This window comes from Macrotis lagotis, chromosome 4 (genome assembly GCF_037893015.1).
Source record: "Macrotis lagotis isolate mMagLag1 chromosome 4, bilby.v1.9.chrom.fasta, whole genome shotgun sequence".
Lineage (NCBI taxonomy): Eukaryota > Metazoa > Chordata > Mammalia > Peramelemorphia > Peramelidae > Macrotis > Macrotis lagotis.
In genome coordinates, this window is record NC_133661.1 from 79,728,375 (window position 1) to 79,745,289 (window position 16,915).

Below are 16,915 nucleotides of genomic sequence, written 5' to 3' on the forward strand. Positions count from 1 at the left end.
TCAAGCAGTCAGGTCATTCTTTAACTGTTTCTCCTTGATTTGTTTTGCAGGTCAGCTGCTTTTTTTCTTTCTTTTTTTTTAATTTTTATTAAAGATATTATTTGAGTTTTGCAATTTTCCCCCAATCTTGCTTCCCTCTCCCCACCCCCACCCCACAGATAGCACTCCGTCAGTCTTTACTTTGTTTCCATGTTGTACCTTGATCCAAATTGGGTGTGATGAGAGACAAATCATATCCTTAAAGAGAACAGAATTCTCAGAGGTAACCAGATCAGACAATAAGACATCTGGGTTTTTTTTTTTTTTTCCGAATTAAAGGAATAGTCCTTGAACTTTGTTCAAACTCCACAGCTCCTTATCTGGATACAGATGGTACTCTCCTTTGCAGACAGCCCAAAATTGTTCCCGATTGTTGCGTTGATGGAATGAGCAAGTCCTTCAAGGTTGAACATCACTCCCATGTTGCTGTTAGGGTGTACAGTGTTTTTCTGGTTCTGCTCATCTCACTCAGCATCAGTTCATGCAAATCTCTTCAGGTTTCCCTGAAATCCCGTCCCTCCTGGTTTCTAATAGAACAATAGTGTTCCATGACATACATATACCACAGTTTGCTAAACCATTCCCCAATTGAAGGACATTTACTGGATTTCCAATTCTTTGCCACCACAAACAGGGCTGCTATAAATATTTTTGTACAAGTAATATTTTTACCCTTTTTCCTCATCTCTTCAGGGTATAGACCCAGTATGGTATTGCTGGATCAAAGGGTATGCACATTTTTGTTGCCCTTTGGGCATAGTTCCAAATAGCTCTCCAGAAGGGTTGGATGAGTTCACAGCTCCACCAACAGTGTAATAGTGTCCCAGATTTCCCACAACCCTTCCAACAATGATCATTATCCTTCTTGGTCATACTGGCCAATCTGAGAGGTGTGAGGTGGTACCTCAGAGAAGCTTTAATTTGCATTTCTCTAATAATTAATGATTTAGAGCATTTTTTTCATATGGCTATGGATTGCTTTGATCTCATCTGTAAATTGCCTTTGCACATCCTTTGACCATTTGTCAATTGGGGAATGGCTTTTTGTTTTAAAAATATGACTCAGTTCTCTGTATATTTTAGAAATGAGTCCTTTGTCAGAATCATTAGTTGTAAAGATTGTTTCCCAATTTACTACTTTTCTTTTGATCTTGATTACATTAGTTTTATCTGTGCAAAAGCTTTTTAATTTAATGTAATCGAAATCATCTAATTGGTTTTTAGTGATGTTCTCCAACTCTACCTTAGTCATAAACTGTTCCCCTTTCCATAGATCTGACAGGTAGACTAGTCCTTGATCTTCTAATTTGCTTATAGTATTGTTTTTTATGTGTATGTCCTGTAACCATTTGGATCTTATCTTGGTAAAGGGTGTGAGGTGTTGGTCTAATCTAAGTTTCTTCCATACTAACTTCCAATTATCCCAGCAGTTTTTATCAAAGAGGGAGTTTTTATCCCAATAGCTGGACTCTTTGGGTTTATCAAACAGCAGATTACTATAATCCTCTCTTGCTTTTACACCTAGTCTATTCCACTGGTCCACCACTCTATTTCTTAGCCAATACCAAACAGTTTTGATGACTGATGCTTTTAGATTGGGTAGTGCTAAGCCACCTTCGTTTGCATTTTTTTTTTCATTAAGCTCCTGGCAATTCTTGACTTTTTATTTCTCCATATGAGTTTACTTACAATTTTTTCTAACTCATTAAAGTAATTTTTTTGGAATTTTGATTGGTAGGGCACTAAACAGATAGTTTAGTTTTGGTAGAATTGTCATTTTTATTATATTAGCTCTCCCTATCCATGAGCTGTTGATATTTGCCCAGTTATTTAATTCTGATTTAATTTGTGTGAGAAGTGTTTTATAATTGTTTTCAAAAAGATTCTGAGTTTTTCTCATCAAATAGACTCCCAAGTATTTTATACTGTCGGAGGTTACTTTGAATGGGATTTCTCTTTCTAGCTCTTCCTTCAGCTGCTTTTTTCTAAGAGATACTTTCCAATTCTATTTTTTTCTGCTTTTTGACTTGATTTCTCATGTAATCAGTAGTCTGCCTTTGGCCAATTCTAATTTTTAAGGAGTTGCTTTCTTCTGACGGGTTTTATACCTCTTTTTACCAAGTTGTAAGTTCCCTTTTCATAGCTTTCTTCCATAACTCTCATTTATTTTTTAAAATCTTTTTTTAAAAAAACTTTTCTGAGAATTCTTGTTTGGCCTGTGCTCAGTCTTCATTTTTCTTAAAGGTTTTTCTTATAAATGTTTTCATGTCATTCTTATCTTCTGAGTTTGTCTTGTTTCCCTGACACACTGTGGCACTTCATGATTGGGTTCTTTATTATTTCCTCACTCTTCCAGCCTGGCTTTAGATTTGGGGCTTTATATTAGTGCCAGGTTATGTTGTGCTTCTGCAGGCCCAAGTTTGTGTCACCCACACTTCTGTCCTTTATGTCCTTCTGCTTTCTTAGCATTGTCTGCCCAGCTTGTAGGTTTTGGTGTTAATCCAGGGAGAGGTTTGTTCCCCATCCCCTGGTCTGCACTGTCTTAGCAATTTCCTCACCTGGTTTGGGTCTGCTAACTTATGTATGACTGAATTTCAGTAGACTGCTGTTGGACTCAATCACTGTTAGTTTGTGGAGAGTTTCTCTTGGTTCAGAGCCACTGAATTGCTGGCTCCCCTTCAGTCTTGGTTTCCTGACCTGGTTATCCCCCCTGGAGGCTCATGTGTTAGGCTGAAGGTCAGAATTGAGTCTCCACTTTACCCCTGGACTGTACCACTCAGTACCCAGCCAAGTCCTGAGCTCATTCCTGACTATTCCTCTCTCCCTAGATCCATGACCCAGAATTGGGAATGGTTGTCTTTTATATCTACTGCACATTAGGGAGCTAAGTGCCAACTAATAAGAAGAGAGAGAGGAAGAGCAGAACTGATTACCACCTGTTCTTCTGGTGGTGGTCAGAGATAACACCTTTAAAGCTGTAAGGATTTTGGGGGGGCCATATCCTCTCACTGCAGTCCAATAAATTTGAGCATGTGAAAAATGTGAAGATTTCTCAACTCTGATGAATTTGATTTATTCCAGAGAAGAATGAATTTCAGTTATTCGGTCAATTGAACACCAATTATGGTGTTCAGTTTAACACAGTGTTAAACACTAAATTTGGTAAGGATTAATGAATAAACTGAAATTTTTTGCTAGATTATTAACATATCTGATTCTAGGAGACAAATTTGTCCAACTATCAATAGTTTATATTGATCTCTAGATTTTCAAAATGTGTTAATGCCGTCTGTAAGCTATTAAGGTCAAATCATGATCTATTAAAAATTATTCTCTCTGGAGGCAGCTTAGGTGGCGCAGTGAATAGAGCACTGGCCCTGGAGTCAGGAGTACCTGAGTTCAAATCCGACCTCAGACTCGTAATAATAATAATAATTACCTAGCTGTGTGGCCTTGGGCAAGCCACTTAACCCCATTTGCCTTGCAAAAAAACCTAAAAAAAAAATTATTCTCTCATTTGATCCTCACAACCATCTTAAGGAAATAGGTACTATTATTATCCTCATTTTTACAGAAGAGGAAACTGAAGCAAACAGAGATAAATGATTTGCCCAAGGTCACACAAATATTAAGTGTCAGAGATCACATTTGAAATTCAGTTCTTCCTGATTCCAGGCCTTGACTGACCACTATGTAAAGTCTTCTTTCTGGGACATCCCAGGATTTCAGCACATGCATTCTTTTTTTTTTTTTTTAAGGTTTTTGCAAGGCAAATGGGGGTTAAGTGGCTTGCCCAAGGCCACACAGCTAGGCAATTATTAAGTGTCTGAGACCGGATTTGAACCCAAGTACTCCTGATTCCAGGGCCAGTGCTTTATCCACTACGCCACCTAGCCGCCCCTACATGCATTTCTTATAAGCAGTTTGGAGCAAATTTGGCCTCAGATACTTACCAACTATGAGTCCTTGGGCAAGTCACTAACCCCGTTTGCCTCAGTTTTTCTCATCTGTAAAAATAGGCTGGAGGAGATGGCAAATCATTTCACTGTCTTTGCCAAGAAAACCCCAAATGTGATCATGAAGAATTGGATGTGAGTGAAACTACTCATGCATCAATAACAATTCCCAGAAAGTTTTTGAATAGAATTATCTACATTGTATTGCATGTCAGGAGACCTGAGTTCATGAATAGAATAAGTTTTAATTAGATCCATTTTTTTGGTATACAAGTCTTGCTTCCTTTAAAAGTTGGGAAATTATTCTGTTGGCTCTTTTGGTGAGATAATGTGAGGATTTTGGTGAGTTATTAGTTATATGTTAGTATTTTATCTTCTTGATTCCATGTGAAAATAATGTAGGACTCTTCAAGATCTCTTATAGTTGGCTTCCTGTTCTTCAAAGGTTCACAGTAGTCACAGTTGTCAACTTACCTTGATGATATTAGAAAGCTGAAATGTTTTTTTTTAATATATAAGCTTACTAAACTAACCTACTTTGTAAAATTTATCCTGAAAATATTCTAACAAATACATTTATTTTATTTTTTTTAATTGGGTGGATTTCAAAGAACCAGTTTTTCTGTTCTTCCACTATTGCTGAAACTTACAATTCTTGGTTAAGAGGTCAATGAGGAAGTTTTCCTGGATGCCTATGAGTGCATTGGTTTGTGTTTTGTTTTCCTCTCTCTCTTCCATAGAATATGGCATAATGGACTCTATAATCTTCATTTCAGGTCTTTTTGACCGTCCTCCAGGATCAGATGATTCCAAACTTATTGATATTTTTTATCCTGGAGACCAGCAATCTGTGACATTTGGAACCAAATCTAGAGTAGGACTGGGTGGAATGGAGGCCAAGGTAGGAAAAGAATTGGCTATTACTATAATATAAAATTGTTTTTTATTGATATTTTATTTTTCCAATTACTTATTAGGAAAGATTTTCAGCATTCATCCACATGCATATGTGTATTTTTCTGTTGCATAATTTCCTTTAATCTTCCCTTCCCACCCCCCTCCCCTCAGTAGCAGTCCATTGAATATTGTACATAACATATTTGTGTTTAATATGTTTACAGATTAGTCATTTTCTCTATGAGAAATTAGGATGAACAGAAAAGAAAGAAAACCATGAGATAGGAAAGAAAAACAGAAAAAAAAATTTTAAAAAGTGAATGTAGTGTTCATTTAGATTCAGTAGGGTTTTTTAGTTTAGTTTTGTTTTATTTCCTCTGGACATGGATAGTATTGTCCATAGCAGGTCTCCTAGAATTGTCCTAATTCTCTCAACTGCTGAGAGGAGCTGCATTCATTAAAGTAGATCAGCTTAAAATATTGTTGTTAATATATACAGTATCCTCTTGCTTCTGCTCCCTTCTCCCAGCATCAATTAGACTAGAGTCCAATCATTCATAGTTTCTTATAGAACAGTAGTACTCCATGACATTCATATACCTTAACTTGTTTAGCCATTCCTCAATTGATGGGCATCCTCTCAATTTCCAATTCTTTGCCACTATAAAAAGAGCTGCTATTAATATTTTGGAACATGTGGAACTTTTTCCATTTTTTATTATTTCTTCTGGATATAGGCCTAGAATTGGAATTGCTGGACTAAAAGGTATGATCAGTTTTATTCCTCTTTAGGCATAGTTCCATATTGCTCTCTAGAATGGTAGATCAGTTCACAGTTCCATCAACAATGCATTAATGTCCCAATCCTCCCACAACCTTTCAAATATTGATCATTTTCCTTTTTTGTCATCTTAACCAATCTGATAGATGTAAAGTGGTACCTCAAAATTGTTTTAATTTTTATTTCTCTAATCAGTAATGATTTGGAGCATTTTTTCATATTATATATGGAAAAAGTTTTAGCTTTAATTTCTTTATTTGAAAACTGCTTGTTCATATTCTTTGACCATTTATCAATTAGGGAATCACATTTTTTTTTTTTTTTTTTTTTTTTGCGAGGCAAACGGGATTAAGTAGCTTGCCCAAGGCCACACAGCTAGGTAATTATTAAGTGTCTGAGACCAGATTTGAACCCAGGTACTCCTGACTCCAGGGCCAATGCTTTATCCACTACGCCACCTAGCTGCCCCTAGGGAATGACTTTTAACCTCATAAATTTGATGCAATCTTCTATATATTTTAGAATTGAGACCTTTATCAGAACCCCTAGCTGTGAAACTAGTTTCTCAGCTACCCCTTCTGTAGCTGTAACCTTATTTCAGGCCCTGTCATTTGAATTATTGCAAAATTGTCTGCTCATACTCCCTGTCCCTCCCTGACTTTCCTCTCTCCTCCCTGAAGCCACCAAAGTGGTTCTTTCCTGAAGTGAGAGGTGAACTATGTCATCCCCACTACCCCACTCAGTAAGTTCCAGTGGCTCTTTCTTAACATTTATGGTCAAATAGAAACTTCCTTGTTTTTGTACCTTAAAGCTCTTCCTGACAAGATCCCTTCCTCCTTCTTAGGTAATAGTCACTGATTTGTAAAATTGTGAATCATGAACCTACCTTCAAATCTTGGCTGGAAAAATTTTCTCTCAGCTCAATTCATAGTTCATTATATGGTTTGTTCCATATTAGTTTTTACTTTATTATGTATTTCTTTGCGTGTGCTGTTAAGTTGGGTTTTTTTTTAACAGTATTATGTGTGTATTTTCAGGAGGGTATATCTGAATTCTTTAAATAAGGATTTCTTTTTTTATCTCCACAGCACCTAGAACAGTCAGTACCAAAAGTTGCAGATTGGTTGGCTGACTGAATCCTAACAAGTTCTGGACCTAATATCTAGATATTTCTTTATTTAGGTGAAAGCTGCCCTCTGGGCTCTCCAAGGTGGAACCTCTGTTGTGATTGCTAATGGAACCCATCCTAAAGTCTCAGGTCATGTCATTACAGACATTGTAGAGGGGAAAAAAGTTGGTACTTTCTTTTCAGAGGTGAAACCTGCAGGTAAGTGTAAATTTGTGAGATCATTTAGCTTATGAATCAATAGCTGATATCCACCTGAATAGACTGTGAGCCCAGAAAAGAGAAATTTTAAGCTTTGAATGTTACTTGGGGGAGAAAAGATGAATTTATTTGATTTTTTAAAATATTAATTTTTGATCAATTTCTGAAAACTTCTAGCCCAGTTAAATACCTTAGTAAATTTTCAGTCTACATATTTTTTCACCAGCCTACTAAATGTCCTTCGTGGTTTCTTCTTCTCCACTCAGTAGTATTTCCTGTTTTCCCCAGGTAAATATTGGGGGAAAAAAGCACCTGATTTCAAAAAATGAGTTCCTAGATAAATACATATTCTGTGGAAAACTAAGTCAAAATAAAATATAAAGGAGAGTCACAAATTATGCATTTAATTTATGGGAATTTATAGCAAAGTTTATTTTAGTCAATGGGTTCTTCTTTTATTTCCTTTTCCCAGAAAGTAAATCAGACTGATCCCAGGATGCCAAATGAAAAAAAGATATAAGCTGCCCTGAGTATTAAGTCTGTTGGAAAAAATGCTAACCAGAAGATGACCATGTCTTTCAAATTTGTTTACAGGCCCTACTGTTGAACAACAGGGAGACATGGCTCGATCTGGAGGTAGGACTTTGGCCACTTTGCTGCCTGAACAGGTGAGCTGGTTTTGGCATGTTGCTTCCAGAGAAATAGAGACATTAGCAGGCCTGGACTTTGCATTTGATTCTTCCATTTAAACTGTGCCTCTTCGGCCAACTCCACAGTTCTCCTTAATGCTGTCTTATGGTTTCCAGCTACATGGTTTCGATCTTGATTTGCCTTTCTTGGTTTACATTCTAAGAGGGGCCAGTAGAGCATAAGTGGAGAGAGGACTGGCCTTAAGATGCAGATCAAAGTCCTACCTCAAATGCATATTGATTGTGTGATGTTAGGCAAGTCTCTTAATTTCTCAGGTTAGAGATAGCTTGCCTCAGACTAGAAGTCACAGAGGAGCTGCCAGTCTGCATTGGCAGAAGAAATTTCCTTCTATGGATATTGCCTGTACCAGTGACATCACAGATATCTTTTTTTTTCCCTCAGCTATCATTGTACTGTTTTCCTTTAAAGTTGAAGCACAATATCCTTTCAATCATTTTATCATTTTTGGAGAATGAATGTATAAAGGGAAATTTGGAAACTGGTATACTCTGCTTAGCTTGAATATTTACTTGTGTCATGGTAAACCATGTAAAAAATTGTCTGTTTCAGCCCAGAAAAAATATATTGAATTTCCCCCAAGTTCAGTCAGTCAATCTGCAAGTAGTTATTGAGACAGCTGGGTGATGTAGTGGATAGAGCACTGACTCTGGAGTCAGGGGGATCTGAGTTCATATTTGCCTCAAACAGTTGATACTTAACTAGCTCTGTGACCTCGGGCAAGTCACTTAACTCTGATCACCTCATGGCCAGGGCCATCTCCAGTCATCCTGATTTATATCTGACCAGTGGACCCAGATGGCTCCAGAGGAGAAAGTGAGACTGGTGATCTAGCACAGGCCCCCCCAACTCAAATTTGTCATGGCACCCCCTCCCTGATCACATGGTTTTTGAGAACAAAGGACAGAAACATCATCTTCCATTATCAATTCTTTATTGCTTTCTAAGTGCCATGTAAGATGGAGCCTGCTGGCACAGCTGGCCTGGTGGCATCAGGGGATAGTGAGGAGGTCAGAGGTGGATTGAGTTGCCTTCTAGGAGACTGTCAGATAAAACCTTGAGCATTGGTATTTTTAGTCACTCAAAAAATGCCATAGCCTGGAGAAGGTAGTGGACATTTGGAGAACAAATGGAAGTAGAAGAAAGAGCAAAGGAATCCCTTCTCTCTGTTGAATAATTTAAAGTTCTCATCAAGATCTACAAAATCTCTATTGGCATGGTTGAGGATTTTTTTTTCTCCACTATTAAAGTCTGCTAAATAAGAACAGAAAAAATAAAAATCTAGGAACCAAATCTAATATTTAAAGATCATTATTTTTGTTATTCCTGACAATATACATGAAGGAAAAAATGACTTCTTAGTATTGACTTGGGACTGAGAGGACCTGAGCTTGACTCCCATCTCAGCTCTCTATTAGCTATTAAATTTATTAACTTTCTGAACTTCAGTTTTCTCACCTTTAAATCGGGGTTAATAACAGTATTCACTTAACAGGGTTACTGTGAAGGTCAAATGAGAATTTATAACAAATATTTTGCAAACTTTAAAGCTCAGTATAGAGATCATTATTGTTATGGAGAGGAAGTGTGGCCTTGTGGGTACAGAGCTAGCTGGCCTTTTTTAGTACAGTGTGTTTTATACTGATGTGTAGGGTCCAGGCTTAGGTAGAGCATTTGTGTGATTTGAACAGCCCACATTTTGTTGCAGTTGCTCAATAAAGATTTAATAAAGAAAGTAAGAAAAGGAATATAAAAGAAGAAAAGAAGAATTGTGAAGAGGAAAAAGTGAGAAAATGGGAAGAAAAAATGAATAACATTAGGGGATTGTTGCCAAACATCACTTTAGGAGAAGGTTATTTCATGTTGGTAATGTGAATAGCGTATTATCTGTCTCACTTAAGGTACTTTGCTTTTGTTTACAATTCTCAAACTCCTGCCTTTTTCTCTAGAGAGCAGAGATTATCTACCGTCTTGCTGATCTCCTGACAGACCAGCGGGAAGAGATCCTGTTAGCCAACAAGAAAGATTTGGAGGAGGCAGAGGGCAAAGGTAAGCCCATGTCCAGAAAATCTGTTGCTTAGTTGATGTAGCGTTCCCTCCCATATACACACTTCCCCTGAACACTCCCAAACACACTATTGTTATTCTTTCAAAGAAGGGCAAATCTGTCATGGCAGAAATCTTGCTAAAATAAAGGGGAAAAAATGTTTTCCAAGAAACATTACATTAGTATTTTTGTCTCTTTGGATGGAGTCCTAGGTTGAAAACTTTGTAGAATTTGTGAGCAATCATAGGATACCTTCTTCTATCTCTTTGTCAACTGATAAATATTGAGTAACTATAGTGTTTATATTTCTATATGAAATGGTTTATGGCCTATGACAATAATGTCAAATTCAAATAGAAACAAGGGGAACTAAACTGGACATAAGGATTCCTATAGGCTATATACCATTTAGAAAACCACATACTAACATTATCTATATTGTATTTTTATTTTATTAAAAAATTTCTCATTTATATTTTAATTTTGTCTGGTCCATACTTGGGAGTGTTGCAGGCTGCATGTTTGACATCTATCAGTGAAATAATGGAGGTCTACATTATGCTTGATTGGTGGCTATGTGTTGTCCAGAGCCAAGTAGCATTTCCCTATCATTCTCTCTCCTGGATCTTCATAAGGTGTGACTATGATGTAATGACTGCTTTTGTTAATAACTATCTTTTGTTTAAAAAACAAGCATGTTAGACTTATACAACTAATTGAAGATTGTGCCTCTTATTCAAGGAAGGTGGCTAGTACTCAGAATATCTGGGACTCCTCTTTTGTTCAGATCTTTAGGTCATCTTTTTGAAGCTCTCTTGTGGTGGCAAATTTTAGATTCCAGTCATTTCCAGGAAACCCTGATCCCCTCAATTTCAGGGAAGTTAAGAGACTGGTCTATGGCCTAAGATTATTAGTGAGTTGTGCACCTGAGATTTGGAAGACTTGTGGATAAGCTCATTGAAAGTCTTAGGAGATCCAAGTGGGGCATAGAAGGAAGGGGAAGGGTATTATCTTGAAGATGGTGGTAAATGGAAGTTAACAGTCTAGCTATGAAAAGAACACTAGAACTTTTATAATAGAAGACTTTGATGTTTGTGAAGACTAATATAAATTATTTGTTTTGATTCTCACAAAACCCTGAAATAGAGTTATTTCTAGTTATAGGTCAGGAAACCAAGGTTCTGAGACTTAAATGACTTGGCTTTCCTGCACTTTCTGCAGCATTTGACACTAGACCACCTCTCATGGATGCTCATTCCTCTATGGGTTTGTCACTATTCTCTCTAGATTCTCCCTCCCCCTCTGAAGCCGGGTGACTTAATTAGCTTCCATAGTTTCAGTTTTATCTCTATGCAAATGTTTCCCATTACTTTTTATCTAGCCCTCACCTCTCTCTTGAACTCCTCTATCATATAGTCACCTGCTATTGGTTGCCTCAAGCTAGATGTCCCACAGGCAATTCAAACCAGGCATAATGAAGATAAATGATTCTGTTTACCTCAAACTCACTCTCTCAATTTTCCTGTTAGTGTTCAGAATATCCCCATCCTTTTGGTTACATCATCACCCTCTTGCTTTCCTCATTGGCTCATTCCATGTTTCTAATCCATTGCCAAATTTTATCATTTCTTTTTCTCATTGTTCACAACTTTTTTCTTTTTGCTACCACTACCCAAGTTCAAGCCCTCATCATCTCTCATTTGAACATTAGCCTTTTAATTGATCTTTCCCTATATAGTTGCCAAAATGAGTTTTCTAAGATCTAGGCCTTATCATATCACACTCCAACTCATTAAATACCAGTGGCTTCCTGTTTTGTTGTTCAGCTGTTTAGTCATAGCTCTTCATGACTCCATGGACCGTGGCATGCCAGGCCCTTCTGTCCTTTGCTATCCCTTGGAAGTCTGTCTGAGTTCATGTTCGTTGCTTCCATGACACTATCTAGTCATCTCATCTTCTGCTGTCCCTTTTTTCTTTTTGCCTTCAGTCTTTCCCAACATCACTCTTCCAGTGAGTGCTATCTTCCCATTACATAAACAAAAAATTTAAGCTTAAGCTTCAGTATTTGACCTTCCAGTGAATTTTCTGAGTTAATTTTTTAAATTGTAATTTAAGATTAAATTTCCAAAACATAGTGGAATTTTTTTAAAGATTGCATATGAAACTGCAAATCTATTAGATACAACTTTTTATTCCTTGTAAATATATAATGAAGTTATCATGTAAATTTCTTTCTACCCCCCTTTTTTTCTTTTTTCCCTCAGAAGACTACCATTGCAGACAAATGCAAATTTATTTCTCTGAATGCAGATAATGACTTCCTTCCTAGGTCCTATGTAGTTAGTTTGGATATTTGTAAGAGGCAAAATGATTTAGTCTCCCAAAGTTGTTCTTAGGTTCTCTTAGTTCTATTCATTTCACTCTTCATTATTTCATGCAAATCTATTCATGTTTTTCTAAAATCAATGAACTCATTAATTTTAAAAAAAATTTCTGTTAATAATAGTATTTCACTTTTTTCCAATTAAATGTAAAGATAGTTTTCAACATCCATTTTTTTAATATTTTGAGTTCCAAGTTTTTTTTCCCTTCCTTTGCTCCTCCCTCTCCAAGACAGCATGTAATCTGGTACAGGTTAAACATGCACAATTTTTGAAACATATTTCCATAATGCTGTGAAAGAAGAATTAGAACAAAAGGGGCAAAACCTGTTGAGAAAGATAAAATAAAAATTGTTTTTTAACTGAAAATTGTAAGTTTTGGTCTGTATTCAGACTCAATAGCTCTTTCTTTGGATGTGAATGTGGCATTTTCCAATGTAAATCTTTTGAAATTGTCTTTGATTTCTAAATTTCTGAGAAGCAGCTCATCAATTCTTTTTTGTTTGCTTGTTTTTGTTTTTGAAAGGCAATGGGGTTAAGTGACTTGCCCAAGGCCACACAGCTAGGTAATTTATTAAGCGTCTGAGGCCATATTTGATCTCAGAGCCTCCTGACTCCAGGAGCAGTGCTTTATCCACTGTACCACATAGCTGTCCCCTCATCAATTCTTATAACACAGAAGTATTCCATCCTGTTGATATATTACAATTTCTTCAGCCATTCCCCATTTGACAAACATCCCTATAATTTTCAGTTCTTTGACACCACAAAGAGAGCTGCTTTAAATATTTTGAGACATTTAAGTTCTTTTCCTTTTTTCTTAATCATCTTTGAATATAGACCTAGTAATGGTATTGTTGGGTCAAGGGTGATAAACTAATTCATTGTTGATGGGACTGTGAACTGCTCCAATTATTTTGAAGAGCAATCTAGAATTAATTTCTTTATGTACTGATTGATTTGATTTCCTTCCTCTCCAAGGGATTCTCAAATGTCTTCTCTATGGGGTGGCTAGTTGGTGCAGTGGATAGAGCACTGGTCCTGGAGTCAGGAGAACCTGAGTTCAAATCCGGCCTCAGACACTTAATAATTCTCTAGTTGTGTGGCCTTGTGTAAGCCACTTAACCCCATTGTCTTGCACAAACTTTAAAAAAAAGTCTTCTACAGCATCACAATTTGAAAGTGTCAGAAAATAGAATTCATCCTTCCTTATAGTTCAACTTTCACAGCCATACACTGTACTGCTTACTAGCAAAATCATAACTTTAACTGTAATGGACCTTTGTCGGTAAGGTCATGTCCCTGCTTTGAGTATGCTATCCAGATTTGCCATTAGGGTAGCAAGATAGTGCAGTGAGTAGAGCTCTGGGCCAGTCAGGAACATCTGAGTTCAAACCCAACATCAGACACCAAATTGCTGTGTGACCTGAGTAAGTCGTTTAAGTTCTGTTTGTACTCTGTTTCCTCATCTGTAAAATGAGCTAGAGAAATGACAAACTACTCTAGTATCTTTGCCAAGAAAACCTCAAATGGGATTATGAAGAGTCAGGTACAACTGAACAACAACCGGATTTATCATAGATTTTCTCTATGGAGCAAGTGACTTAATTTCATGATTGCAGTTGCCATCTTCAGTGATCTTGGAGCCTAAAAATATAAAATCTGACACTACTTCCATTTCTTCTCTCTATTTGCCAGTAAATGGTGGGACCAGTTGTCAAGATCTAGGTTATTTTGATGTTAATCTTCAGTGAGCCTTATACTCTTCTTTTTCACCCTCTTCAAGAGACTTCTTGATTCCTGTTCACTTTCTGCCATCAGAGTGGTAACTTTTGTGTCTGTAAGATTGCTTGATATTTCTCCTAGCAACCTTAATTCTGGCTTTTGATTCATCTAGCTTTGCATTTCACATGATTTATGTTGAATGTTTATATTCATATGATAGTATTTCACATGATGCATATTCTTAAATCAATCAGTTCCATATTTGATCCAACTGTTGCTTCTTGCCCTACATGCAGATTCCTCAGGAGACAAGTACGATGACCTGGTCCTCCCATCTCTTTGAGGACTTGCCACATTTTATTAAGATCCAGGCAGGCTGTGGTGTAGTCAATGAAGCAGAAGTAGAAGTTTTTCTGGAACTTCCTCATTTTCTCCATAATTCAACAGATGTTGGCAGTTTGGTCTTTAGTTCCTTTACCCCTTTGAAAACCAGCCTTCAGGGTGGATAGAGCAGTGGATAGAGCCACCGGCCTTGGAGTCAGGAGTACCTGAGTTCAAATCCCGCCTCAGACACTTAATAATTACCTAGCCGTGTGGCCTTGGGCAAGCCACTTAACCTCATTGCCTTGAAAAATCTAAAAAATTTTTAAAAAAAGAAAAGGAAAGAAAACCAGCCTTCTCATATTGTCATTCATAGTTCACATGTCTTTGGCGGCTTGGTTGCAGGGTTTTAGGCATAACTTACTGATGAGTGAAATGAGTGCAACTGATTGGGAATTTTAACATTCCTTGGCATGCCCCTTCTTTAGGATTGGGGCATAATATGATAACCACATATTAAGTGCAGCGCTTGAATGGCATTTTAAATAGCTCAGTTGGAACCAGTAGCTCCACCAGCCTTATGTTAGCAATGCTTCCTGAAACCCACGGGACTTCATTCTCTAAGATGACTGGCTCTAGATCAATTGTCACACCACAATGATTATCAGTGATATTAAATTCTGTTTTGGTATTTCTTTATTGTATTCTTGCCACCACTTTTTCCATCATCCCTCTCATACTTGTCTTTTATCATAACTGTTTTTGCATAACTGTTCTCTAAATGTCTCCAACTTTCCTGAAGAGATCTTGTCTTTCCCTATTCTGTGGCTGTCTTCTATTTTTCTGCACTTTTAAGAAAATCTTATTTCTCCTTGCTGTTCTTTGGAATTCTCTATTCGGTGGGTATATCTTTCCCTTATTCTTTCCTTCTTTTATTCCCTGTTATTCCCTATGTCAAATAGAAAGTCTTAGCATTTAAAACTTCACAGTGTGATCTTTTTCTAGTCTGTTACCACTCCTTCCTTCCATGTCCCCCACTTTTTTGGAGAGATAATGGGGTTAAATGAATTGCTCTAGGCCATACAGCTAAATAAGTATTAAGTGTCTGAGGCCAGATTTGAACTTGGGTCCTTGAGGGACAGTGCTGTATCCACTGTACCATCTCACTGCCCCTCTTCCATGTCCTCTTCATTCCAACCTCATGGGCAGTTTCTCTCACAAGGAGCACCATCTCTTTGGAATGCTCTTGCTGTGGTCTCCTACCTCTGGGCATCCTGGGCTCCCTCCTCCAAGAGCCCTCTCCTGGCCCCATGCTGCTCAAGCCTTCCTTCCAACTAGGATCAATGCAGCTTGTATGTCCTTTACTATGTTTCAGTTGGTTCCTCCCAGTAAAATGGAGTTCCTTGAGGGCAGAGGTTGGTTTTGCTTTTTTTCTTGTGTCTCCATTGCACAGAGCCTGGTGTGCAGCAAGTGATGTGTGCTGACGGACTGACTCCAAGACCAGATCCTAGGCTACATTGGATAGTGAGGGAGGATGGGAACCCCAGCTTCTATGGAAGCAGACCACAGCCAGCGGGGAAGAAAATTCCCTCCTCTGTGGTGAAGAGGCTGGGCCCTGTGCCTGGCTGTATTTCCTGAGTAGACAGGACAGGATAATGAAAGGGAACAAGCTACAAAGCCAGGGCACAGGCTGTGGGGGAGAGGGGATATTCCCTCTCCTTCCCAGCAGAGCCACAGAAGACTCCCTCAGGAAAGCAACTTGGAGAGCCCAGCCTGGGGATCTTGACCACTCTACACTGAGGTCAGCTTTGGATGTTCTGATCTGAATACTTCTTGGTAATTTAGAATAATTAAACCATTTCTGTTCAAGCAGGAGATAGATCAGCCAGAGCCTGGCCTGAAAGGTAAAGGGATTTAACAGAATAAGATTATTAAAAGCTATTTAAGAGAGATACCAGCTACTGCTTTTATACTTCTTGCCTTTAATTTTCTTAGATTTTAATCAGAATTCATCTTGTAAAGTGTTTGGAGAGCACATCAAAATAAAATTTTTAAAAATATCCTCTAAGAGGGGTGGCTAGGTGGCGCAGTGGATAGGGCACCAGCCCTGGAGTCAGGAGTCCCTGAGTTCAAATCCAGCCTCAGACACTTAATAATTACCTACCTATGGCCTTGGGCAAGCCACTTGACCCCATTCCCTTGCAAAAAAAAAAACCCTAAAAAAATATATCCTCTAAGGAAAAGTATAGGATAAGCCAAGGAGATGAGTAGAAGACTTGATCTTAATCTTACTTAAACTAAACTTAAGTTTGTGAGTTTCTTCTGTGGAGCAGATTCTGAGCATCCTGTTCCTGCCTCACAAAGCCTTTCTCTTGATGGTGTTTGAAAGTGCGATGTTCTGTGAGCCCCAGCAAGTGTCGCTGCAGCATAGCCTACTCTTCTGCAGTTGTAAAGAAGTAGCTGAGGAAGCTTGTGAGCATGTACATGGGTGATGGTTTTGATTCAGGTTTTTTCATCTTGTCTAGAAAATATAGTATTAGCTGTAGACTAACCAGGAGACTTCTATTTTGTATGTGTTTTTGCCAGTATTATTTACTTTAATAAACATATCTACCGACAGTTGTGCTGATCCAGAATTAGGTCAGTAAGAATGATTTAACATTAAAATAATAGAGAATGAAGTTTTCAGTAAAGTCCACTCTCTTAACCTCCCATTGTGATGGAAATATTTTT

The 16,915-nt window shown here is 37.7% G+C and overlaps 1 protein-coding gene across 2 annotated transcripts in view; it reads left to right on the plus strand.

The window, feature by feature from the left end:
- Nucleotides 1–16,915, plus strand: part of ALDH18A1 (aldehyde dehydrogenase 18 family member A1) — a 69,783-nt gene that overhangs the window by 36,817 nt on the left and 16,051 nt on the right. For both annotated transcript variants that reach the window (XM_074233323.1, XM_074233324.1), the window contains exons 8-11: nucleotides 4,772–4,896; nucleotides 6,856–7,000; nucleotides 7,595–7,668; nucleotides 9,658–9,757. In XM_074233323.1, coding sequence (XP_074089424.1) covers nucleotides 4,772–4,896; nucleotides 6,856–7,000; nucleotides 7,595–7,668; nucleotides 9,658–9,757 — 444 coding nt within the window. The remainder of the gene's footprint in view (nucleotides 1–4,771; nucleotides 4,897–6,855; nucleotides 7,001–7,594; nucleotides 7,669–9,657; nucleotides 9,758–16,915) is intronic.